Source organism: Anguilla anguilla, chromosome 6 (assembly GCF_013347855.1).
Source record: "Anguilla anguilla isolate fAngAng1 chromosome 6, fAngAng1.pri, whole genome shotgun sequence".
In the NCBI taxonomy this organism is placed as follows: Eukaryota; Metazoa; Chordata; class Actinopteri; order Anguilliformes; family Anguillidae; genus Anguilla; species Anguilla anguilla.
This window is the reverse complement of record NC_049206.1, coordinates 41,753,357-41,779,977: the sequence shown is the minus strand read 5'-3', so window position 1 is coordinate 41,779,977 and position 26,621 is coordinate 41,753,357. Positions and strand designations below refer to the sequence as shown.

The following is a 26,621-nucleotide window of genomic DNA, read 5'->3' as shown; positions in this document are numbered from 1 at the left end:
CGGGGCTGTGTGCTTTGCTTTGGCCCATAGCTAAGTACCGTCATGAATATATCATAGTAACGCATGTAACTCTCATAATAGTTGATCAATTATTCTCGTCAGGAGCGCTGTGGAGTTTTCTGTTTTTCATGAAGCGAGAATTGTGTTATCAATTGTACTGTACGATCAAAAGTATCAGTGCTAAAAAAAGGCATTCAAAGAATCAAACAGAATAACAGTTTATGTCTCTTCTTTGCTTTAGCAATCGTGACATGAAGGTGCACTGAAATGTGAAGGCCAGCGGAGGAGGGTGTGGCCGGCTCAGACTCCTCCTTCTTGTTGATGATGTCACCCAACCACACCGCTCCCATCTGACGTGTGGTGTTTCCATCCTCTCCCAACTGAACTGCCTTCCTGAGAGGGGAACTGACGTAATCCCATATGATCCCTGAAAATTCGGAATGCCAGGAATCCTTCTGCACATTGGCACTTTCTATAGTAATGTACCATGCCAAAAACGTGTACATGACCAGGATGAGTTTTTCATGTTTGGCCAAGTAATAATTAAGAAATTAATTAAGAACTACGTAAATAAAATAGATTTTTATTGATAATTTACCAGTATATATTTATGGGGAAAGTTTGATTTAATTTATAATGCCTCCCAGTATATACTGTGTGTATACACACACACACACACAAACACACACGCGGACACACCATCGGTACATATCATGCCGACAGTTTTAAAAATCCAGTGACTTTGTGAGAGGCGTATGAACAATTTGAGCAGCAGGAACAGAACTCAGTGTTTTGAGTCAGAAATTGGATTTTGAGCTGCCCCATCAGGATTAGGAATAATCTTAGAGCTAAATAAAGAACCGAATAAAAATTAAAACAGGGAAGCCATGCACGCTGCCTGTTGAACTGGTTAACCCCTCCATTACAGCTTCTCTCACACCCCCTTGCTCAGAGGTAGGGGCCAGGACTTTTAATGTGAAAGACCTCCCCGATTCCCCTTTCAGCAAAGAAGCCCCGCCTCCCCTGCTCCCGATTGGCCGCGGCGGAGACTGCAGTGTTTACAGTCGGCTCTCATTCGCTTTCCCCCCCTCCCTTGCCCTAGCTCTCCCTCTCTGTTCTTCGCTCCTCTTCCCTCCCTCCCTCCCTCCTGCAGCATCAGCCTGCATGCTAAGCGAGTTGCCTGAGCCGTAGCCGCCTCCCAGCCCCCCCTCCCTCCTCCTCCTCCTCCTCCTCTCCCCCCCTCCTTTCTGGGCCATTCATGCATCAGGGTATGCCTGTGTGAGAGAAACAGGGCTCCACGGCAGAACCTCCGGCGAATCCTCTTCCTCCAGCATGCAGGCCAGCCCCGACTCCACCAAGATGGACTGCCCCCGAAGCAGCTGGAAGTGCCAGGGTACCTTGCGCTTGTGTGCGTGTGCGTGCGTGTGTGTCTTTGTGCGGGGATTCGGGGGTTTTTGTGTCCGTGCGCTCGAGCGGGGAGGGGCTGGGGATGTTCGGGGCTCCGGGCAGAGGGGGGGACAGACGAGGGTACCTGCGGGCCTCCGGCCGTCTCTCCGACCGCACCCCCCCTCCCCCTTCCCCCGCCCACGCTCGGGTTCTAGGAGACAAAGGGAACAAGGGGGCTGAGCGCGATAATTTTGGGGAGCGGGAGGGTGGGCAGGTGCGCGTTATGTTCCGTGGAAGGGGGAGATGGCGTGGATGCATTTTGCGGAAGGGAAGGGGGTGATATCGTCGTGTTTTTGTTGACGAGGGTGACGACGCTTTCTCTGCCGGGGCACTGGGCTGGGGGGGCCGTACGGTCGGCAGATGGCTCTTTAGCGGGACACACCTAGCGCCACCGTTATCCCGCCACGCCCATGTCAGCGCTGTCGCTGAGGAGGCTGGGGGGAGGGGGGGGGGGCACGGGGAAATGAGCACAACCGCTCCTATCCTGTCGTTTTCTCTCCTCTCTGCCTCCACGTTCTCTTCTTTGCTCCTGATTCTCTCTCCCTTCTTTCCCTTCGTTCGTTTTATATCCTATCTGTCGGTCTCGACGTGTGCGATTAATGTGTCACGCATGTAGGGCGGTGGTGTGTGCGTGTGTGTGTGTGTCTGTGTGTGTGTGTGTGTGTGCGCGAGCCCCCCTGCATGTCCCTGCGTCACCTCCTTCTCCTCCTCCTCCTCCACCTCCCGCGGGTCTGGTCTCTCTTTGTGTCTGGCTCTCCGCTCGATCGCCATGGTGATGGAGATAATTTTCAAAAAGCAATCTGTTTCCTATGGGGCGTGGCCAGGCTGGCCAGATTTGCAGGTCTGGGTCCCGTGGCGATTCCCTGCCACCGTCGCGCTGCGGCCGCGCTGGCGTTCGGGTGGCGCGGGGGGGCGGTGACAGGTGGTCGAACCTGGATCCCGGATCGGGTCTCTCGCTGACACGGCACAGGCGGGGGGCGAGACCAGAACTTTCCACGGAGAACGGGGCAGAGACCCAGCCTTTAACCGTCGCTCGCGTCTCTCCGCTTTCGTTCCAGAGAAACGTCGAGTTGGATCCTGACCTGATTCGGCGAGACGCGGTGTTCGATTTGCGCGGAATCGGAAGATAAACGCCGCTGGCGCGTATCTGTCGCCGCTGATGCCTCGCGCGATCGTTTCTCTGACTCAGACTCGCTCGTGAGGTGCCCTGACGGCAACGTGAATTCTCACACCCCGTAGCGTTCCAGACGTTTGAGTCGTTAATGAGGACAGGTCCGGAGTCTGGCGCGCGGTTTTCCCCGCCCTGTACTGCGCTTATGGAGCGTGAGGGCTTACGTTTCTATAGTACGACGGCTGAGCTCGGACCCGTCACACGAACGCCGTCCCCCCCCCCCGTCTGGAAAACAAAGCCGAGGGCGTGACGGCACCGGCCGTGCGGCGTCTGCTACGGTCGCGGCCCTCGTCAGCTCTCGGTTCGAACGGTCGGCGGTGTCGCGAAGGCTCGGAACATTCTGGTATCCGTGAGGTGTTGCAGGATTGATTCTTTCTGCCTGGCAATGGGAAGGAACCCTAATTGATCATCGTTCCTCATTGTCTTGTGTAGGTGCGTGTATAAGTGTGTGTGTGTGCATGTGCTTGTGCCTGTTTGTGTGACTGTGTGTGTCTGCTTTGTCATTTTGTGACCATAGTTCTGTGAGTGCTCCCAGCTGAAAAACAGTTGGTATAAGTTGGCAGCAGTGGTGTAGTGGTGGGATGGCTGGGCTGGACTCCAGAAGAGCGCAGCTCTGTAACCTGCAGTAGGTGGAATGGTCCTTCTGTGCTCCTGAGCAGTGTGCTGAACTAGGAATGCTTCTCAGTATTTGGCTCGGTTATGTGATTCAGCCTGGTTAGAATCATCGAAATTGCAATGCGAAAAGTGATTTTCCGTGCTAAAAGAAAGAATCAACAATCAACAGCCTGTTAAATTATTTTAATTTAATGCCTTTTACAAATCGCTTTAATTTAGCTGATTCAAGTTTCTGTTGGATCCATGGTATGTGAGTGTCATCCGACCATAAACAGGCTGCGGTTGTCTGTGTATTGATCGTGGTGTCTAGTCCTGCCTATCCATCCGAATGACGTCATTTCCCCTCTGTGGTGTTGTCAGCACAATTTAGCCTACACCTCTCCCTCTCTGTCGAGAAATCTCCCCTGTAAGCAGCCATCTTGGCTCTGCTGAGCGTGTCGTCACTGTGACTCAGGTGAATAAGAGAGTGGCGGAGTAATAGACTACGTCTGGTTTTCGCTGAAACATCAGAAATGCACCTGAATTTCTTGCTACTGGCTCCATTATCGTGGTGTCCCTGCAGCTGTTCCCTGTGCTTAGCTGAAGGGCTTTATGGACAGTGTGTAGAAATTATCCAAAAACAGCCTTGTCCAGTGAACTGACCACACACCCGTTTGCCAGGCGTGTCACAGTGTCATCACTCCGCCCGGTTCCCCCGCCCCCTCTGAGTCACCTCCAGACAGAACGGTCGAATCTCAGAAGGTCACTATCAGAGGACATGGCCCTGACCAATGAGAAAAGAGGGCACAGTCTGTGACCCCGCCTGCTGACTTCTTGCAGAGCACCGCTACGGCGGTTCTCCTGTGGGCTCATCCCACCCCCTGGTAGCAGGCCCAGACCACTGCCTTATTCCTTACAGGTGAAGCATCTCAGAGTGTCTCAGATGCTGACACAGACACAGGCACTCCCATGAACAAAACTCATGCAAGTGACCTCATTGGTCGTCACAGTGATTGGCATATTTAGGACTCTGCATTTCGGTTACAACTTAAACAGGATGTGAAGTGCTCGTTGTAATTATCTTCCCTGTGGACCTCAAGACACACTTCACTACCCCTTGGCAGCATCTGATTATGCGTTCACTGATTGTTACATGACTCTAGCATATCTGTGTGTGCGTGTTTGCGCATGTGTGGGTGTGTGCGTATATATGTCCTCCAGTTCTGGTGTACCCATTTGCTTTTTTTGTTAGATAAATTGGCAGAAAAATATATGAATGTTTATTGGTCACTCTAAGCATCTCTTGATCTGAAGACAAAGTCTTTTGAGTTGGACACGCTGCTCCATGACCCGCTATGAGAAACCCTCAGGGTCCTTCATTGAAAGGTCCTTCATTACCACACCTGTGGAGTCTGTCCCAACATCTTTAACTCAGTCAGCTCCGGAGCATTGAACCCCCAGGGAGATTCAAACCCCCTTTGCCAAACCTCTTCGTGTGGGGGAAGCAACGACTAGACAACTGAGCTCAAGCAAACTTAAGAATTTTCTTTCAGCTTTCTCTGAGCATGGAGACCTTGGTCTTCTTGTCAGAAAAAAAGCTGTGATAAGGTCCACTGGATGAAGTCCCGCTGAGAGGGAATTCTGGTCCTGCCGGTCAGATACAACCGTGCGCTCGTGTTCGAGGCTCCGCCTCTACAATGATGTTGATGGAGGTCCAGTATTTGAAGTTCTTGTAATGTGTGGTGTACATACCACACACAATGTGCCGTCTAAGTACCCTTCACACTTGCAAGAGCAAGATCTGTAGCATCTGGGACTGTCACACATCAGAACAATTCACCAGAACGAATGCTAATGCAATTGATCACAGCCTCATTATACAATAACATTTATCACATTCCTTGCCTATGCTATAGATAGATCGCTTTGGACATATTGCAGATTTCAGCACAGCCTACAATATGTCAGTATTTCTTGAGTGAGGAGCCATTTAAACCAGGAACTACAACAGTGGTGCTGGTTATTAAAGCAATGATGCGAGTGAAATTGTAACGTGTGGTGAATACCGGTCTAAGGGCGTTGTTCGCTATGACGCAAAGCTGAGCCAGGCTATTGTAAGTGATATCACAGCCGGATAACTCACTGACCGGTCATTAAGTCTATGACTGGAGCTAGCTGTTTTAGAACAATGTATTCAAGGTTCTGTCAGCGGTTTGACTCTGGGTTCGATTGAGCGTGACTGTTTCCGAATGTGTGCCTTACGGCGGGGCACGTGCTCGTTAGGAGGTGGGAAAGGCTTTGTTCCCCGGCTCCGTCCACAGCCCTTTTATCACCGCTCCATCTGTCTGTCTGTCAGCGAGCACGGTAACGAGGGAACCGGAGCGCGGTATCCATGGCAACTGCTTCCAGGCCCTTCAACCCGAACGCAGCGTGCCCCTTCCTTGTTACCGTGGCGATGCGGTGCAGCTTAAGAGCGAAATGATGTCGCTTTGTATCTCGAAATCTCCCTGCGGTGGTGGTGGTGGTGGTAGGAAGGGGGGGGGGTGTGGATCATGCTGTGGGCGTATATTTTTGTGTGTGTGTGTGTTTGTGTGTGTGCGCGCGTGTGATCCTGTATACGTGATCGTGTGCACTTGTATTTCACATACGGACAGCTTCCTTTACCGTCTGAGGAATCTGTGGGCCGGGAGCTGAGCACCGTGTGATCTAGTCTCTCGTTATCCAGTAAGAGTCACGGCGCATGTGTGTGACTCCCATGGGCTTTGGATGAAATCATCCTCCATATGAATAATTCATCATGCTGTGTGTGTGTGAGAGAGAGAGAGAGAAAGAGAGAGTCAGAGAGAAAGGGAAAGAGAAAGTATCTAAGGATCCACGCCCACTGCATAAGACACAGTGGATAATTCCTCAGAGCTGTCTTTGTCATTACCGGCCTCGCTGTGCCTCTGAAGGCGTGTGTGAGGGAGTGCTGGGTCTCGGCGCGGCTGCTCGGCTGTGGGGCGTGGGTTTGTGAGACCGCAGCGCCCTCCCACCCAGGGTGGGGTCTCCCCCTTTGTCTGAGAGTATAGCAGTAGCCTCTTTCCCTCTCCAGCCATGGGAGCAGAAGGTCAGTAGCTCTTTTACAACTATGTCTCTCTTTCTCTCTCTCTCTCTCTCTCTCTCTCTCTCTCTCTCTCTCTCTCTCTCTTTATGTAGCTCTTTATAAGCCTGCTAAATAGGATTTCATCTTTTGACATTGAAATGTTGGGGGGAAAAAAATGTTGCCCTAGACCGGCAGCAGTGATAGTATAATGGGTAAGGAACTGGTAACCTGGTGGCTGCAGGTTTGATTCCCAGGTAGATTACTGCTGTTGTGCCCTTGTGCAAGGCACTTAACCTGAATTGCTTCAGGATATATCCAGCCGTATAAATGGGTGCTATGTAAACGCAGAAGTTGTGTATGTAATGCAATGAACTACGCAAGCAAAGCTTTTAAAAATAAAAGTGATTTTACCCTGTGATCTGGTTTAGTGGACAGTGTGACAGATCCCGGTTCTGTCACTTTAATACGCTGCTTTGAGGGGCAGGTGGAAGCTGGGAAGAAATTTGTTGCTGGGCGACAGGTTTCACTGGGTTTTTCCACACAGCTGCACTCGCTGTTGACTGGGTTGACTGAGGAGGGCACTCAAGCAGACAACCATCTAAACTCTTGGCACCCTTCAGGGCACTTGGTGCCCAGTCGGAGGGTGTCTGATGGGGGCTGTCATCACTGGCTGGACTGCGGTTTCGTGGCTTAGATTAGAGCAGGTGGAGGAACAACCTGGAAAGCACCCAAAGGGACCAGCCTACGGACTTCTCCACTCAGGAAACCGAATAAGAAGGGACTTATTTTTTACCTCCTTGCTTCCTTTCCTTGCGTCCTTTCTTAGATACCAGCTCCGCCCATTAGAGGATGCAAGGAAAGGACATGAGGACGGAGGAATCAGGGAAATATGTATTAGGCAAATGGAGCGTCCTTGCTCTTTCAGGCATCGGTTTGCAGCCACGTCAGTAACGGGCGTGGCAGATGTCCCGCTTTCGGGAAAAAAAATACTTCCACAAAGGATGCACTCGTCCTTCTGGAGTCTCCCAGCTCCTTCAAGGAGCATTTAACGGGTTGGAATGTCCTTAAAGATGGTAGATCTCAATTGATTTTACCGAGTCAGACAAGGACGGATAAAATAAGCGATCGGAATGAACCCACAGACTGATAAAGCACTGTCTGTCTGAAGGGGGAAGTAAGGGGAGTGCCTAAGTGTCTGTTGGTCACTATTTTCTGTGCTTGGGCTCGATGTGATGAAGAGAAGGTACACATGGCAAAGAGCCTGTCTCTTTCACTGGCCCCGCCCACACTTCAAAAGCACGATGGGTGTAAAACCGCTTTTCCAATCAGACTGTAGTGGAGGCAGAGCCTTTGAACAGCTCACAATAAAGATAGAAAGGAGATTTATATAGTGCCTCGCTGCAATGCCTCAATTCACTTTAAAAGTCAGTGCTGTACCAAAAGGTTTGGTCTTGAGCAAGATTTTCAAAATATCTGTGAAATTTGAATTTGTAATGCAATGAAGCCTGGTCATTCGTGTTGATACCTGAACATAACCTACCCACATCAAGGGGCCCGTGCATTTTTTTTTTTTACCATAGTACTCATTCATCCTCCTCCTACCCCCAGGCTTTACTTCTGCACAGACCCATTGATCTTTATAATATACGGATGGGCTTATCAATCACAGCTGGCACCGGTGATTAGATTACCTCATCCGCATGAAGTAAAGAGCGGTGCCCATCGCGTAGTGTAAATTGTTGTCTCTGCAAGCTCAAGGTCTCACAGTGAATGCAGGCGGTCGATCACAGAGCCAAGTTTGGACGTCATGCTGCGTTTGCAAAGAACCCACTGGACACTGGTGCAAAGCAAAAATAGGACAGATTCAGAATTTTTCTGACGCTAAGAGAAAGAACCTATTGCGATGGACGGAAAAAAGGGATGACACATGGCTTTCCACTTACTCTCAGGGTGAACTGTGTTGCCGTGAAGAGTGAGCTGGTAGGAGGCATTAAAATGTTAGTGGTCTTCCGATTGCTTAATTTTTGGGTTGTGACTCCTGTTAAAAGAAATCTAATATGCAGTGTTTTGTCATGTTTGGCTCAATGGGTAGACTATGCCACCTGTCTCAGTTGAAAGGAAGAGATTAGGCTTGGACTCATGTGAACCCAATGACATCTTCCACACCTTTTTTTTGCACCAGAACAGAAGGTGACGAGCTAGAATTCAAATGAATGTGTTCATGGGCATAAATATCTTCTGCCTGGGATGCTTGATGTATCAAACACAGTGATCTCACTTCTGATGATCTGGTAAAAGTCATTCAAATTTGTGAAATTGCTTCCAATATTATCCATTTTTTTTTACGTTATTTTAAAAGATTCAGAAAGTTTTTACTCCTTACGTTTTACTGTAATTTGACTAAAAATGCATCCATACTACCCAAGATGATCCAGTAACTCGGAAATAAAACAGGATTCCCCATCTGCCAAGGCAGGATTCCAGAAGGCAGATCCCACATGGAAATCTCACATTTGGGAACGTCCTTGGGAATGATCCAAAAAATCGGACGCTTCCAATTGTTATCTATGTTTTCCCACACAAAAGCTATGCTCATTTGAACCCTGTGCATAAGCTACACTGATTTGGGATCAGTGCTGGCATAGCTGGTTAGGTTCTCCCGTGTAGAGTAAGCCCGTTCCTGTCAGTAGTGCCCGTCAGCCGCGCTGACCTGAGATCAGTGTGGTGTGACGCGTCTCTCTGTGCGCAGCTATGGACCTGCTGTACTGGCGCGACCTGAAGCAGACGGGCCCGGCGTTCGGCAGCCTGATGCTGCTGCTCTTCTCCCTGACGCAGTTCAGCGTGGTCAGCGTCGTCGCCTACCTCGCCCTCGCCGCGCTCTCCGCCACCATCAGCTTCCGCGTCTACAAGTCCGTCCTGCAGGCCGTGCAGAAGACCGACGAGGGGCACCCCTTCAAGTGAGAGAGAGAGAGGGGGAGAGAGAGGGAGGGAGAAAGGGTGTGATAAATAAGAATGTGATAAATAAGTGTTGTTCAGTGTCAAATGCATGTTTTCTTTAATGCTGTATGTGGTGTTTTGTCGTGCCAGTAAAGCTAATTGAATTGAATTGAGGGAGAAAGAGAGAAAGAGAGAGAGAGTGTACATAGTGTGCGTGCGTGCGTGCATGTGTGTGTGTGTGTGTGTGCATGTGTGTGTGTGCGTGTGTGTGTGTGTGTGTGTGTGTGTGTGTGTGTGTGCATGTGTGTGGGTGTGTGTGTGTGAGTGTGAGTGTGCATGTGTGTGTGTGTGTGTGCGTGTGTGTGTGTGTGTGTGTGTGCGTGTGTGTGTGTGTGTGTGTGCGTGTGTGTGTGTGTGTGCGTGTGTGTGTGTGTGTGTGATTAGAAGCCTCCCAAGGCTGACCGTCTGTGTGTTGTCGCTCAGGTCGTATTTGGATGTGGAGGTGTGCCTGTCCCAGGACCAGATGCAGACGTACGCTGAGAAGGCCCAGCACTACATCAACAGCAGCCTGAAGGAGCTGCGCAGGCTCTTCCTGGTGCAGGACCTGGTGGACTCTCTAAAGGTCAGACACCGGAGTGTACGCCACACACACAGCAATGCTCAAATGCACACACACGCACATACACATGCAGACATGCCCACACATGCAAAACGCGCACACACACACCCACACAGGCATGCCCACACACACACACAAACACACACACACCCACACAGACATGCCCACATGGACACACACACAAACACACACATACCCACACAGAGGCATTCCCCCCCCAAACACACACACACACACACACACACACACACAAACACATATAAAACATGTACAGTGCATATATATGTGTCAGTGTCATCCCCTGATGGAAGATCAGTTCTAGGTTTGTCTGCCTGTGCTTCAGTTTGCAGTTCTGATGTGGCTGCTGACCTACGTGGGTGCGCTCTTCAATGGCCTGACCCTGCTCATCCTGGGTAAGAACCTCTGTCTTCCTACACCCTTTCACACACACACACACACACACACACACACACACACACACATACTGCGTTATTCATGTGGAAATTAAAGCGCCTTGAATTGGGGTCTTTGGGAAAGGTATTTGAGATGAGATGGTGAATGCAGAAAACTCTAAAACACTGATACCTGCTCTTCCTCCTCTCTCTCCTTCTCTGTCTCACTGCTTATATCCTGCTTATACCCTTCTCTCTCTCTCTCTCTCTCTCTCTCTCTCTCTCTCTCCCCATATCCCTCTCTCTCTCTCTTTCTCTCTCCCCTCAGCTGTGGTGTCCATGTTCTCAGTACCTGTGGTGTATGAGAAATACCAGGTAGGCTTTGACACTTGCCCTTTCTGTGGAGTTCTGTCCCTTTGAGGCTGCTGTGCCCCTGGAAGAACTGCCCCCTCCCCCCCCTCCCCTCCCCCCTCACTCCTGCCTCTCTCCGCAGACGCAGATTGATCAGTACCTGGGCCTGGTGAGGACCCACGTCGGCTGCGTCGTGGCCAAGTAAGCCCCGCCCACCCCGTACGACACCTTCACAGAAAGCCGTTCGTAAGCCAGTTTGGCTTAGCGTTGTGGACGGCGGTTGGCGTCGCTCTAACCGGCACGTGTGACTTCACAGGATCCAGGAGAAGATCCCGGGCGTCAAGAGGAAGGAGGAGTAGGACGGGGGGCCCCCCCCACCCCGGGGCCCCGGTAGACAGGCTACGAGCCCCACGCAGGGAGAGCTGGATGATGGCTGGTGGTCCCCACACGTCACCGGAGAGTAATGCCGTTCGGTTATCAGCACCGCGGGCGTCCTTTAAAAAAAACAAACAAACAAACAAACTAAAAAAAAAAAAACAACAATGCCACACAGCGCCGGAGAAGCCCCCCCGCCCCGCCTCGTTCCTGTCCCCTATAACCGTAGAATAAACTCGCCGAATTCACCTTTGTTCTCGAGCACTACAGTCTAGTGAAGGAAGTTAAAGTAACAAAAAATAAATAAATAAATAAATAAAAAAGAACTTAGATGTGTTTATTTTGTGTCGCTTATCAAGTGCATGGAGTCAAGAGTCTTGAGTAAGAAAATACTATTTGATATCTTTCTGAGTGTAGTTTTTTTTTTTTTTTTCCTCTTTCTGCTACCTTTCTCAGCAGCGCGGAAGACTTTACTGTAATGTGTGGTGAATTCTCCAGCTTCTAGTGATCTGCAGTGATAGTCTAGAGCTGCTTCTAGTCACTGGGTTTTGCGAGTGGGGCTTCTCTCTTCCCAGTATAACTGTAAACATATACATATACTCTGTATATATATGAATATCGACTAGATTTCGTGGACTAATGTTTCTTTTTTGTGTGTGCTCCAGCACAAAATAATTGAACAATGTACTGGTTAGGTATGCTAACAGCAGCAATTTGATTTTGTATAACTATAAGGTTCAACACAAACTCATGTTTTTAGGTACTGTTATCAACTGCTAAAGAACCGTCAAGGAATCTCTCGTGAGTGACTGTCAGCCAGTTAAACCTGTGCTATATTCAGTGTAGTTCTTCTTAGTCCTGGACTTGACCATTTGCACTGACTGTGTACTTATTAATGAATGCAAAAATAAATGTTTCCAAATGTACGGGGTCTTTCTTCATATACATCTTTTTGTGTCGTTAGAAAAAAAAGGCTGAAATTGAAGCGAGGCCCGGAAGCTTCTACTGGTTATCCATCAAGTGTTCAGGAAAGGGGGAATGAGTGAAATATTTGGTTCTAGTCTTGAGTCCAGCCATGACAATGATAGCAAATGTTGAATGTAGATCATGGTTTTAAAATGCCAAATGATTACACTGCAGCTTTTTTGTTAGAATACAATCCTTTCTGGGTAGTTTCGTTCTTTTGGAATAAGTGGAGTGCATTGAAGCGACTGAAATGAGAAAATCTGTGTCAAAAAAATGTAGTCATAAATTGCATTGTGCATTTTAGTTGCGTAATCAGTGAACAAAGCTGTGCTTGTTTTAAACAAAGCATTTAACAAAACATGATAGTGCTGTACAGTGAAACAATAATCTTACATAATTCTTTTGGACTAAGAATTTTGAGCACGTGACCACAATGCATTGCTGTCTTTGAACATACACTAACTATATTGTCCACATGGTGGCACAGTCCCCTTTAGGTTAATTAATATGCTGAAATGAAAATGAAAAATAAATAATGACATGGTATTCATAGATTGTGCATTGCATGAACTTTATGTTCTCAAGAAATCATGTTTTCAAGCCTTTGAAAAGATACCACAGATCTTTCCAATCTGCCAACCAGTGATATTATGTGCTTCTAAAGTAGATGTATTGTGGACGTGTCACATTTGTGGGTAAGGAACCCTTGCTGAAAGCTCACTCTAAAATCTAGAACAACCTGATGCTACCTTGCTTGACCTTAAAACACAAAGGCTAACATGTCACAGTCAAATGACAAGCAACCATTTAGAAAGTAAACCTGTAGTGTACATTCATTTAGGCCTTATGTGCATCCTGCAATGTGCAGATGTACCTACCACTCTAAAACACTGACAGACACAAAAGTATAGGCATTAAATATGAACAGGAGGCAATTAATAGAGTCGATGCTGTTAAAGTGTCCACAGCTCCCATAAGGCAGTTTTCCAGTGATGTTTAATGATTGTTTTAAACCTTCAGCAAGTTACTGCTCATCCCAGAAAATCCCTGCAGTTCTGTCACATTGGCTGTTTCCTGGAACCTGTTATCTGACATGGCCACATGCTGCAGATCCTCTTAAAAGTGTCTGGCTTTACCGGGTATGTCATTCATTACATCTGCAAAAAAACAAACAAATATAAAATCTAATTAGCCATTAGCTGTGGAGGGCATTTACCTGGCATGGTTTGGGCCCTTTGACAGTTTGAGTTACTGTTGCCTTTCTATCAACTCAAACCAGTCTGGCCATTCTCCTCTGACCTCTGCAATCAACAAGGCATTTTCGCCCAGAGAACTGCCGCTCACTGGATATTCTCTCTTTTTCGGACCATTCACTGTAAACCCTAGAGATGGTTGTGCGTGAAAATCCCAGTAGATCAGCAGTTTCTGAAATACTCAAAGCAGCCTGTCTGGCACCAACAACCATGTCATGTTCAAAGTCACTTAAATCACCTTTCTTCCCCATTCTGATGCTTGGGTTGAACTTCAGCAGATCATCTTGACCATGTCTACATGCCTAAACGCATTGAGTTACTGCCACATGATTGGCTGATTAGACATTTGCATTAACAAGCAATTGAACAGGTGTACCTAATAAAGTGACCGGTGAGTGTATATTTATCCTTTGTTTACAAGTCATTATCTTGCACCAGGAGAGTCCCATTGAGATTAATATCTCTTTTTCAAGGGCATTCTGGCCAAGCAGCAGCGAGCTGTACAATTCAAGCAACATAAAACTGAGCGTAATGTTCAAAGCAGCGTAATAGAAATGGTCACATGCATCACTTCTCGGCAGGTGTTGCCCATATTCACTTAGATCTCATCATGACGAACCGATAATATACAGTACATTGACTATTACAGTGGTTTACGCATATTAACCCAATGGATTAGCTGACCTGTGATGCACTGACCTAAAAGGATCAATACCAGTCTGTGCCTAAGCTGCAGGCACGGAACTGGAGCAATAGCATCCCCTTGTGGTTGTCATTGTGATTGCTGTGATTGTGACCGAGATGACGGGGTAGATTTAATCAAATGCACTGAACCAGTACAAGAGCATGCAATTCAATCAAACAGCCCTGGATTAATCTGGCTCCACATCCTCATAAAGTCACTGTATGCCACTACAGCACAGGAAGTAAGAGGGTCTTTCTAAATTAAGCCAATAAAAATCTCTTCACCAAGTGACTGACTAGGCTTCTAATTGGCCTATTTGTTGCAAACATACCATCCTTTTCATACTAAACCTGTTTGTTTTTGTCACCGATTTTTGGCATGCCAAGTTGTTTCACGCTTACATCTCAGCAGAACAGCATAGCAAAGATATCACACTGTGAAAAAGATTATTGCTACTTCAAAATGACATTCTAGTGTCCTGGTATAATACAATGTAATAAAACATCATTTTATTGATTTGACTATACAATTCATGGATTCCACTATTTAATTAAAATGTGTACCTTGCTGAATTCAATGTGTACTTTAAGGGTCTCGTTCACGTTAGGGATGCAGTTCCACTGCCCCACCTGCAACTCAATAGCCTGGCAATGTGGGGCCCCTGATCCACCACAGGATGTGGATGTGGAACCCTGTCCATCCACATCCCAAGATTCAGGGCCCCCAAGACTCCCAGCGCAATCAAGAGGTTCCGGTACCTCGCGACTACAACAGCCATATTCCTCCGAGCTGCAGCTCCTGGGCACACTGGGAGAAATAATAGCATAAACACACATCACCCTTCAGGTCAGCCAGGCCATCCTGGAGACCCAAAGTGTGAGCCTGGTGTGAGCCACAAGATGGCGCTGAGAGAAGTTCCCCACGCAGAAAAGGACGACTAGTTTCCTCCCAGAACACACCACGGTACATTTCGTTGTGGTGACCTTCCCTTCAGCTTTGCGCAGTAGAGCCTACGAATATTTAGCAAGGTGAGTGTCTTTCAAACAAAATAAAATGACTTGCATCTCAACACACATTGTTGAACACAGTGGAAGGGAACATTGCTATTTGTTATGAGCTACGGATAACTTGGCATGTTATGTAAATAGTAAGCTACTTTATTGCACATACTTATTTGGTCGCGCTGCAGTATGAGGCCTAGTTACCTTTAGCGAATGAGCTAGCTGCTCGGTATGGGATATTCAGGTGCAAGGCTAGCTCAACAAATGAATTGGACAACCGAGCGCGCTACACAACTCTGCTTTACAACTTCTCATTTTCAGATTTTGTCTTAAGTAGCTAAGTCATTCTGAATTGGCAGACTCTAGTCACTATAATAATTTCGCTAGCTAACGTTCCCAGTGTCTTCAGCAATTCATTTAGCTTGCTAGCTGACTGGCAACCTTTAGCTTGAAGACTTTTTCTGTTAGGGGTAATTCAAAATTACATAGCATTGCCTTGTTGACCTCTAGATCATTTGATTGAAATCATTAAGTACTAATATAAAATTAATTTGGCTATATGTACATTTTAGCTGAAATATGCATGTTAGCTAGTGAAAACCATGGTGCTAGAAAGCGCAATGACGTTCAGTAATGCTTGCTAGGCAACTTAGCAGGTTATTTTCCCGTTGTTTCCTCTCACCCTTTTTTGCAGAGTTACTGCTATTGTACACTATTGCTCTTCTCCCCAGTTCAAAAGTTCGCACGACGCTGAATTTAGCTCCGGATTCGAGATTGTCGGTCCACCTAAAATCGGTTGTCATTCAAATGCATTCACGGTCTTCCTTGCGCGTTTGCAGAGGGTAGCTAATGTGCTTCGGAAACTGAGCTGCGGCTGCAAGAAGGAGAAATTTACCAGTTGTGCTCATCATGTGACAATTTTCATTTATATATTAGATTTACGCTACGTTAGCTTCTTATCTGTTTTAAAAACTAATATGTAAAGGTCAGACACATTTTTTCCTCCCCAAAATCTAGTCGAATTGTCTGAACATTGTATCTCTTGTGTGTTTTCAAATAACATTCCAAACTGTATATAAACCAATACAGTAATATAAGCCTATTGATAAAGGGTTGTATGTATTGCAATTTTCCCCAACATTTATAGATCTTGAAATTTTGACACTTGACAGAAGAGGTCCTTCAGTAGCACTGACTTGATTTCGGTGAAATATTACTGTAGCATTTTCAAATAATCCAGTTTAAAAGTTTCTGTGAAATTCAATGCAGGTTTATGGGAAAATGTTAAATTTAGGATTGGAAATTATTTCTGAAATTACAGGTATTCAAACACTTGTTTATGACAGAAGAGGTCCTGATCTACCTCTCATCTCTTACTGTTTTCTAGTAATCCCACTCCAAACTGTATGAAATCCAACACAGGCTGAAATAAGTGAAATGTTGGTTTGTGATTTCTCCCCAAAATGAAAACATTTGGCACTTATTTATGACAAAGCATATCTTTCACCTCATTCGTATTACGTCTTACTGTAGCATTTTCAAATAATACCACTCCAAAATTGGATTACAATACATAGACCGTATGGAGTGGGATTATTTGAAAACGCTACAGTAATATTTCACCCAAATCAGGTCATTGCTATTTCAGGACTTCTGCCGATCAAGTGTCAGAAGTTTGAGACCTTTAAAATTTTGGGGATAAATTGCAATCCAATAGGCCCCTTTTTCAATTGGCTTATATTACTGTATTGGTTTATATAGGTCGTTTGGAGTGGTGTTCGAAAACGGTGCAGTAATTTCATCCGCACCATTTCACGTTAGTTCCTGTTCTCATATACACGTGGTCAATGTTGAGACGATTAGATTTTGGGGATAACTTCATCTGTTTTTGGAAAGCAGATTAAGAGATCGCTGGTTGTTTCTGGGGTCAGAAGCTCTGCCACATTTATAGCTGTGCTATAGAATTGTGTAAATGCTGCAGTGCAGTATAATTTAATGCTCGGTTTCTTGGCCTTGCCCACTTATATAATTGATGAGATTGATCTACACTATCAATGGGGTGGGGGGTGGGGGTACAAAAAGTGCATTTCATGGTCATAGACAACTACTAAACACAGGTTCAGTAAGATACAATACTTATTTTGTACAGCTATTTCTAGCCAAGAATACAGTTTAGTTCACACAGTGAACACTATTCAGACCTAACCTCTGCAAAGCCAACTACAGTATTAGGACAAATACAAATTACCAAAAAGTGCTGGGATGGGGCAACATGTAACAAGTGTCATGAAAAAGGGGGGGGAGGGGGGATTTAGAGTGAAATATAGCGTGGTGGTGGTTAGTCTAGGTATAGTCTGAAGAGATGAGTCTTCAGGCCACGGCGGAAGATGGGTAGTGAGGGGGAGGTTCGGAGAGGGACGGGGAGTTCGTTCCACCACTGGGGAGCTAGGGTGGAGAAGCTCTGTGATCCCTTTGGTCAGGTGGGAGGGGTTACAAGGCACCCTGCTGCCGCGGAGCGGAGTGGTCGAGCAGGGACATAGAATCGTGTCATGTCCTGCAAGTAGATGGGGGCTGTCCTGTTGGCTGCAGTGTAGGCAAGGGTCAGGGCTTTGAACCGGATCCTGGCAGCAACCGGTAGCCAGTGGAGTGATCGCAGCAGACGAGTGACGTGGGAGAATTTGGGTAGGTTGTAGATGAGTCGGGCAGCGGCATTCTGAATCATCTGTAGTGGCTGTATGGCACAAGCTGGCAGGCTTGCAAGGAGAGAGTTGCAGTAATCAAGGCGAGAGGTCACCGTAGCCTGGACGAGCAGCTGGATATAATTTCCTATACATGGCCTTATCCAGCACTTGGAAACATGACAGGCACATAAAATCGTAAAATCTGTATATAATTTGAAAATGTAGCAATGGAGAGATAAAGGAACAATGCTGTGGCATCAAAAATGTGTAGAAGAGAGGTGCTTGTAGGAAAATTGGGTGACATAAATATCCAGCAAAAATCTAAAGGAAATCCCAGATGACACTCACCTTGGTATAATATAAAAACCTTTATATGGGCCACATTACAAAGTTAGTTCTTTAAGAATTAAAAAAAAAAAAAGAAAAACTTTTTTTTTTTTGCTTTGTAATGTGGCCCATATAAATAAAGGCTTTTTAACTTTTTCTATGAGAGTCTGCTGGGATTTCCTTTGGATTTTAACTTAAAATGTACCTTGAGAACTTGTGAAATTGAATCAAGGGACTGTCACATTACACTAAGCTGCCACTGGGAGGCAGGTTACATGCAGGCTGTTTGTTTAATCATTGGTCTCTGTGCTCTCTTAAGTAACGCCTTTTCTTTTAACCCCCAGACAAATGGCAGGTGGTGCTTTCTCAGCCTGGTGGACCAAGGTGGCCCCCTACTACACCAAGGCCTACCAGGAGATGTGGGTGGGATTGGGCATAATGACATACTTGTACTACAAGGTCTCCTACGGGGGTAAGTGCTAGTCCAGTGCCCCATGTACAGTGAGGCAGTGTGGCTGTCATGATTAATAGGACCGTAAATCCCAACTAGTCAATCGCCCACTATGAACTAATACAATACTAATACAGGAGTATAACGGGTAAGGAACTGGTCTTGTAACCTGAAGGTCACAGGTTCGATTCCTGGGTCAGACACTGCCGTTGTACCCTTGAGCAAGGTACTTAACCTGCATTGCTTCAGTGTGTATACAGCTGTGTAAATGGATGCAGAAGTTGTGTAAGTCTCTCTGGATAAGAGCCACTGCTAAATGCCAGTAATGTAATTGATGGCACCACCCGCGGTTTGGATTGTGAAGCCCCTCTCTGAATTTACCAGCAACTATTGGTAACTTTTGCTTGGGAGTATTTATTTGGAGTATTATAGGGCTTAGGTGGTGACTTTGTGTGACAGCGACTGAGGTCGGTCTGGCTATACTACCTCCGTTAACTGGTCTCCCTATATTTAGCTACATTTAGAATGTAAAGTTCTGGACTTCAAGAGACCACCCCAATGCATTGAGATGTGGGCTATAAAATGCATGACGAATAAAAAATGGAAACAATTTAGATATTTATTGAAGGGTTACATATTGTAAAATCATATCTACAGCACGCACGGTTGTGAGCACTTGGTGTGTTTCATTTTTTATGCTATTAAGCGGATTCTACTGTAGTTATTTTAGCGTGTATCCTATAGACGGCTTAGGCTTTTGGTGGGGGGGCGGGTTCAATGCATGAAAAACCCTGTATTAACATCTAGAATATATATATAATCTAGAATAATCTGAGGTATTCTCTTTGATTTCAGGAAAGAAAGCAGTCAAGGGAAGTAAGTATATTCCTTTCGTTTGTTACTTCTGGTTGTGATGGATTACTTAATTGTACAAAATGCTTGTTTACAATACGGTTACATAAATGTGGTTTAATTTTGGAATTTTGGTTCTGTTCAAGACCTGGTTGGTATATTTTTCCTTTTGCAGTCCAACATACTGATTTGCTTAGTGTTTATTTTTCTTTCTTTCTTTTTCAGAACCCGGACATTAGTTTGGATGCCCTGCTGATTTGTGTCTCCTGCCCATCTTGAGAAATGCAACTGCAGCCCGCTGTACATTGTTTGCCTTCTGCCCGTGTCTCATGGAAATGAATAAATTGTTTCATTTAGATCACCTAAAGGACACTTCTATTGCTGTCAGTGCAGTTGTCTTGTCTTTGGCAAATGGTGTGTTACACTGGCCATTGAGCAAAGGTCCAACTGTTAATTTATAAAATAGAAACCATCTTATTTTACTTTGTTGCAAAAAATATCCCATTACGGGTTATTTTTTTGGTCTTTACACAACCTTAAATAAAGTGATTGATTAAAATCTGAATAATGTTGTTATTCCTACCTTTTTTTTAACATATCTGGTTTAACAAATAATATCTGTCACTATACTGAATAGTTCATCCTTAATCAACACATAGACATTGCATCCCATTATAGAATTGTATCTGCAAACCCACACAGTCTCCTGAACTCATACTGTGCAAGGCTACTGCATTATTGTAAAAGGTACATTTTCACAATACAGTGGTTGACCACTGGAAACACACTGCCTTGACCTGGTCTTGGAAGTAGTCACATGATGAGGATGAGTAAATTTTATGGTCCATTTGGAAGTTTTTGTTCTCCAGGAACGAACTGGTTAAGTGTTTTCCCTAAGAATTGGAAGGAAGGTTTTACAGGAAAATTGCCATTGAATTGCCTATTTTTTGAAAAAAATGATGATACCCATTATAACGCCAACGGATTATTTCAATGAACAGGCTCTAATCGATGGTCTGTGCTTCTGTCCCTTCATGACAGCAGTTTCATTGGAATTAAAACACGGTTGTCATGAAGGGACTAGAGATGAGCGTAACAGCATTTAAAAATTCTGATGACATCGCGTTTTGATTTTTCCAGTGAGCTTAAAGAAAAATATAGATAGCCATGCCCATGAAATAATTTTAATGATTTGCCATTTGAGTATCTAAAATCAGATTTGAATCGATATGTGAAACCTAGCATGCACGGCGTGTATTGTGGTTTATTAAGTTCATTCATAATTATCTATTGAGGTACTCAGCCACAATAATTCACATATTGGCATTCTGATATGAATGTGACGTTATTAATACTGAAGTAAAATCGTCTGTCTCCCTGCACAAGCAATCGCTACCTACTAAACACGAGTTACTAGTTTCAGCTCGTAAACGCTCAAACCCAACAAAATAAAACTAACTGTATGTTTGCCTTGAAAAGCCATTAGTTTCTCATTGTCTTTTTTTTTTTTTAATTAAGTTGGTTATTAGCTAACGTAGGGGACTACGCTGTGACAGCGGCGTCAGAAGTGACGGAGAGCCCTGCAAGCACGGCGCAAAGACTCGGCACTGGTATGGTATGCATTCATCCCATCGGCTACGCAAACGAGAGTGAACATGCTGCAGTTAGCTAGCTTAACCTCTGACTACAGTAAGTAACAAAACCTGTATCCGTTGTAAATCGTTGCTAGCCACTCGGATCAAACAATTTTATTATATAACGTAAGATTGTTAACCAAGATTTGTGGTAAATTGGCTTGCTAGCGTTAGTTAAACCTGCTGGTGTTTGTCTTGGGAAAGAGGCAGCAGAATCCCACCGTATTCTGGCTTTGTGGGTATGCTATGGTGTGTCGCTAACGTCGTTAGCTAGCTACCTGAAAACTAGTGGCTAGGCATCGTAAGCAGCCATCGTTGGCTATGGATACAATCAACTGGCAGACATATTCAACTAGCCTGATACTAGCGTAACGTTAAATTAGGAAAGAAATGCGATGTTAGAAGTGACTGTAAAATATGGGCCCGGGATCTGTGTAGCTATTTATAACGCGTCTCGCACTCATCATGTAAAATCAACCAGTGTTTTCGCAGGATGTTCCTCCTCCACTCGCTCTCAGAAATCATACTTTAATCTCCCACAGCCTGGATCAAAGATTAGCCTACTACTAGCAAGCGTTAGTTGGACAATGTGGTTGTTTTTGAAGCGGCCCATTTGTTGTTAATTTGACTAGTCAACGATAACGTTGCTACAACGGGATAGGTCACCATGTTTGGTATAGCTAGTTCTCTTACGCGTTACGTATGGCTAGATAAAGCTCGTTTATTTTATTGACTTAGCTAACATTAGCTAGCTAGCTGCTAGCTAGTTTACTGCACCGAAGTTGGGTTGTATCCTGCCGTGTAGCTCCGACCGTGACCCACTTTGGTTTGGCCTAGCATCGTCTGACTGTTACAGGTAGCCTCACTAGCTAGCTGTGGAACCAAACAGCAGGGGTTGTTTCACACAGGCTCCTCTGAATTCTTTTTAGTCTGGGGCCGGTGAAGGCCCATTGTGCCACCCCTGGATCCAGGTCCCTTTTCTCGGTTGGGTTGTGTGATCAGCGGATAAGCAGGAGGAAAAGGACTCCCTGTCCCGCAATCCGGCAAACCCATTTCCAGCTCTGATGTCCCATTCGCTTTGACTGACCCGTAACCATGATGCCGGTAAGTGTTCCTTTTCTCTTTTTCTAACTAATCTAACATTTTTTTTCTAAGAATAATTTTAGTCAACCCTTATCATTACTGACCTTCGCTAAACCAGCTAAGCTTGCTCGATCTAAACAGCGTCAGTGGAAGACTAAGCACTGCTGCTGGCTAACTATTTGCCGTTCTGCCAACCCTGTCAAACTGCCATATCTTGACGAAATCGCTGCAGTTTGCTAGCAAAGATTTGTATGAATAATAGCCTCATCGTCGTCCCTTTCTTTTTAGCTGTAATACTATTTAGCGTGCTAAAACAAACATAGATTACTAGATAGCATTAGTCTGTGTTTTTGATAGGTTGTTTCTGTTGCGCTCGGTGAGTCCGAGAGGGTTACCTTGCTAGCAGCATAGCTTGGTCGCTAGCGATATGCTTGGCTACATCAATTTTAATCATACAACCAGTCGCTCAGGAGACTTCGTGAGATGGCTGTCTAGCAGTCGTGAATTTATACAGGCTTCGATTCCTATACAAACAAAATGTATAACGTGATCAGCTAATAGCAGTATGTGTTGGCAAAATTGGATAACGTTAGCTACTGTCGTGCTACCTGGCTATACAGATTAGGTACTTAATGTTTGTCAACCTAGACTAACTAGCTAGACCAAGATTGAGTTAACCAAGTTGTATAGACTAACTAGCTACGTTATCTAGTTAGCTGCTCGGAAAGCGATTGAAGGGTAGACTAATGGTATGTTATTTTTGTCACGTTTATGTTGAATTGGGTAGAATCAGATAACCAGCTGTTGTGATGTATAAATTGACCGCAGATTTGTGGTGTGGGTTTCCCTTCATCCTCTGATTTAACCACACCAAGGGAACACGAACAAGGTTAGTTTCGTAAACTAGACATGTCTAACTGTTACCGGCGGTCTACATAACGTTATAAAATGTTAGATGCATCATAGTTACACAGATCCGCTAGTGTTGTTTTTTTCTTCTTCAATGAAACAATATTTTACTCTCCAGTATCCGTTTAATTATTTCAATTAAGCGTAATAGTTTTAATTCACAATTTATTTTGAATTGGACGGAATCTGATCATTTACCACATAGAATCGGTGCAGACATAGCTAGCTAGCTAGCTTATAGGTTACTTGCCAGTGCACGTCGCTGGTGAGCGAATTTGGACTGCTGCATTTGAACGAGAGGCAACTGGTTATGGTGACAGGGTGGGGTGCTTGTTTGCTGAGGATTCAATTCAACATGTAAATTTAAAATGTTTCCCCCACGTCAGAGGAATATGCCCCGTGCTTTTGTCTAATCAATATCAGACGTATCTTCTGAACATATGAAAGCGAAGGTTCTTGTAAGGCCAGGGATTATCCCGTAACGTTATCTATTTGAGTTGTGCCATGTCCCCCCTGTCACCCGTACGAAAACAGTGGTCTCATTAGCACTTATCCGTCATCGAAACCGCTCCTTAAAATGGTTTGATCGGATTATCCAGATTTTCCAGTTTGAGATGCACCGAGGAAATAAATCCTTACTGGATTTTTGGAAAACACGAGAACAAGGTCAGCACTGTGAGAAGAACGCATTTAATTGATCTAGCAGACATATCTCTGAGTTTGGTAATTACGGTAAAGTTAATTAGTTTTAAAGCTGAATAGTAATTGTGTAGTGAAATGTTTTAAAAGGCATTCTGTCTTCGGTCCTTTAGATGTGTCCTTGGGCGTTTTATTGGAAGAGCTCCTCTTAAGTGAGTTCCCAGGGTGGTATTTCCATTAGCTCGAATTGGATGTTTTCAGGCTGCGCCTTTCAAAGCTTGTCAAATGCCTTTTGACAAATAAGAGAGCGTTTTTATCATTTGCAGCTCTCTATTTCTTCTGTGCAACATTAACAGCACGTTTCCTCTTTTGTCTGAACGTTCTGATGGCAGGCCTGTGGATATTGTTGGATTTACAGGCTTCCCTTGCTGCATCTGGTGCAACAGCGTGGGCGTATCTAAGCATATATCTGGAATCTCTCCTTTTGCTGTTCAATTCTGTACATGTATTATATCTAAATGCATGTGTCTTGAGTTGCTCTGTCCTAATAAAAAATGAGGTGAAGCTGAATTAAGATGCATTTCCATTGACCCTGTCTTAGGCCAGAGTCAGTTGTACTTGAGGTATTGGCCCTGACTTGCTGTAGCTGAAGGTCACCTATACCCAACCCACCTTACTTTAGATGTTGGTCAGACATGCATAAGGGGTGCTGGGGGCATTCCCATATACAGAACCCTTACCCTTAGTAGTTTGCCCCACAGCCCTGGCCAGACAAGTTTGTGTATTTATCCTGTTTAATATGCCAAAGAAGGCCTTTCTCAATCAATGCTCTAAGCAGAATGACATTATTCATGATGAGCTGGGAGCACTTTGTAGGCTTCATGTAATTTTTTTGCCCGTTACAACCAACCACTGCTTGTTGGGTGGTGAAATGGGAGAAGGCTCTCTGTCACACAGCCAGGATACTAGTCTGCCTGCCCTCAAAGGGTGTGATTATTTTTCAAAAATGACGTTTAATCTCATTTGAAGCTTATTATTTTTGGAACGGTTTCCTATGACGCATGGAGCCTGGGGCCCCTTGCGCTCAGTGAAATAAGTGACATGACTTCCTATATCAGCAGTACTGCATGTGGAGAGAAACAAATGACTGCTTGAGAGAGAGAGAAAGAGAGAGAGCGAAAGACAGGGAGGGAGGGTGTCTGAGCAACAACAGTTTGACAGGACTGAAAAGGTTTGCTTGAGCAGTTCTAACTTGCAGGATAAAAAAATGACACAATCAGGTTCATGTCACTTTCACCCACTGGCTTTTGAGACAACCCTGAAATCTCTTGAGAACGGGGCCAGTTGCCCTCAAACTGAATGCAAGCATGCCAGTTTACCTTGTCTCTTCAACCCCTCCGCTTCTATCTGGTTCAAATAAATAAGGGCTGGTAATGTAGCTGAATATCTGTGCTTTTTATGTCAGACATAAGCGTAGCTTGAATTTCATCTTGATAAGTAGCTTTTGCTAATATTAGGCCGTGAGGCGGTCTACCTCTCGGCCAGGCCAGTTGCATCTAAACTGCATCTCTGTGGCCCTGAGTGTCTGCTTTTTAAACAAGAAGGAAAGGAGTACCAGCATGATATAGAAACCCGATTTGTATGTTTGTCATTGGGAATGAACACCTAAAATTAAACTGTTTCTGTATATAGCCTCTAGAGGCATAACCATACTGCACGAACTGCTTTGGAGTTAGTCTACATGAAGTAGCCAATAGTTTTTGCTTTAAACCACAAATCTGTGAGCACCCCTATGGCAGCCATTGTAAAGCCAACAGCGTTCTTATGTAAATGCCTAAATACCCTCCATTGCACACAAAAAACCTGCCTGGACCAATCAAAAACATACACTAAATCCAAAATAACATGAAAAAAACCCAGAAGGTTTACACCTCAATGGCACTGATACCAATCACCTCAGTCTCTCAATGGCACTGATTTTCAGTTGGCATATTGCATTCAAAGTAGAGTAATATCTTTGAGGGGATTAATTTAGAGTCCTGGCTGCTGGTTTTAAAGGGAAAATGCGGCGCACGAGAGGTTGGGGGCTGTTTTTGGACCCAGTATTCATGCTTGCGTCAACAGGGAACTATGGCTGAAGTGGAAAAGTGGCAGTGAGGGTCTGAGTTGCCTAGCTGAGAGTGCAGTTTGCACACATAGCCGTGGGTGAGCTGCACAGCGAGTTTCTGTGCTGTGCCTCAAGGCGGTCGTGGTGTCGTAGCCCCATTTCACTCGGGAGTAATCGTGCAGACCCCCCCCCCCCACCCCCCCCGTCTCCCTCCCGTCTCACTGAAAGTGGGTCAGCGTGGAACGCGGCGTCCAGCCCTGGTGGTGGGCGGGCGCTGGCCGCTGGCCGCCCACCACATTTCGAGCGACGGAACGGGACGTCCTCGCCCCGTGGTCATGCCGTCGGTGTCGCGCGGTGCGGCCGACTGAACAGCCCTCGCCACGTCTCGCTTGGCGGTTTGTTGCCCAGCCAATGGGAGGCGGCGAAAGCTGCGTCGACCGACGGGCTGTTGTCAAGGGCCGGTGGTGCAGATTCGTCGCATCTTTAGTCTCACCAGGCTGTTTGAGTTCTACAGCGTTTCCATGCCTCGTACTGTCGTTGTCTGGATAAATTAGATTGAAGGGAAAATTTCCCATGTTGCATATTGTTTGTGTGTATTAGTTTTAAATGGAACATTTCTTTATAGGTTGCTTTTTAGACAAGTGTTTTTTTTAAGGTTTGCTTTGAATATGTTTTCCTTAACGTTATTTGGCTGTTTAGCTGAAGTATCTCATAAGAGAATGTTACAGCACAGAGGATGTGAACTTAAAGCCAGTCTGCTTCCACACAGTTCATTAACCATGGCACTGCATTGAATGGATTTATGTCAAAGTTCATTGCATGCCATATGAAATATCTACGCTTGATAGTCTTGACGCTCGTCAAATTGTCGCTACAGGTTTCTATGTGATGTGGTGAGTGTTTGTCCAGTCCTCATTCCTGTAGTTGCAGTCATGTTAATGGTGGTGGCAGCGTTTTTTATGCCCCTAATGTCAGCTCAGTGCAGAGAACCCCAGAGCAGAGAGCTGAACCCTGAATCTGGACATTGTTCAGATTCAAGACACTTCAGATGAATCGTCTTGAATCT

The 26,621-nt window shown here is 45.4% G+C and overlaps 3 protein-coding genes across 10 annotated transcripts in view; all 3 read left to right on the top strand.

The window, feature by feature from the left end:
* LOC118230370 (reticulon-1-A-like) overlaps positions 1–11,893 on the top strand; it is a 42,109-nt gene extending 30,216 nt beyond the window's left edge. Inside the window, exons 1-7 of one of the 4 annotated variants that reach the window (XM_035423337.1) lie at positions 1,227–1,408; positions 9,043–9,250; positions 9,714–9,852; positions 10,193–10,262; positions 10,570–10,616; positions 10,735–10,793; positions 10,909–11,893. In XM_035423337.1, coding sequence (XP_035279228.1) covers positions 1,333–1,408; positions 9,043–9,250; positions 9,714–9,852; positions 10,193–10,262; positions 10,570–10,616; positions 10,735–10,793; positions 10,909–10,951 — 642 coding nt within the window. In that variant the 5' untranslated portion in view covers positions 1,227–1,332 and the 3' untranslated portion in view covers positions 10,952–11,893. Of the gene's footprint in view, positions 1–1,226; positions 1,409–6,126; positions 6,318–9,042; positions 9,251–9,713; positions 9,853–10,192; positions 10,263–10,569; positions 10,617–10,734; positions 10,794–10,908 lie in introns of those variants that run through there. The other 3 variants (XM_035423339.1, XM_035423340.1, XM_035423336.1) reach the window with 3 other exon arrangements.
* Positions 11,894–14,767: 2,874 nt separating this feature from the next.
* On the top strand, positions 14,768–19,748 carry atp5mpl (ATP synthase membrane subunit 6.8PL). The gene is made up of 4 exons (XM_035420915.1): positions 14,768–14,899; positions 18,225–18,352; positions 19,187–19,207; positions 19,409–19,748. Exons 2-4 carry the CDS (start codon positions 18,229–18,231, stop codon positions 19,420–19,422), a joined length of 159 nt encoding a protein of 52 aa, XP_035276806.1. The 5' UTR covers positions 14,768–14,899; positions 18,225–18,228; the 3' UTR covers positions 19,423–19,748.
* Positions 19,749–20,652: 904 nt separating this feature from the next.
* The window catches only part of LOC118230442 (apoptosis-stimulating of p53 protein 1-like), a 31,298-nt gene continuing 25,329 nt past the window's right edge, over positions 20,653–26,621 (top strand). For 3 of the 5 annotated variants that reach the window (XM_035423460.1, XM_035423461.1, XM_035423457.1), the window contains exons 1-2: positions 20,732–20,872; positions 21,747–21,921. In XM_035423460.1, coding sequence (XP_035279351.1) covers positions 21,913–21,921 — 9 coding nt within the window. In that variant the 5' untranslated portion in view covers positions 20,732–20,872; positions 21,747–21,912. Of the gene's footprint in view, positions 20,873–21,746; positions 21,922–26,621 lie in introns of all 5 variants that reach the window. The other 2 variants (XM_035423458.1, XM_035423459.1) reach the window with 2 other exon arrangements.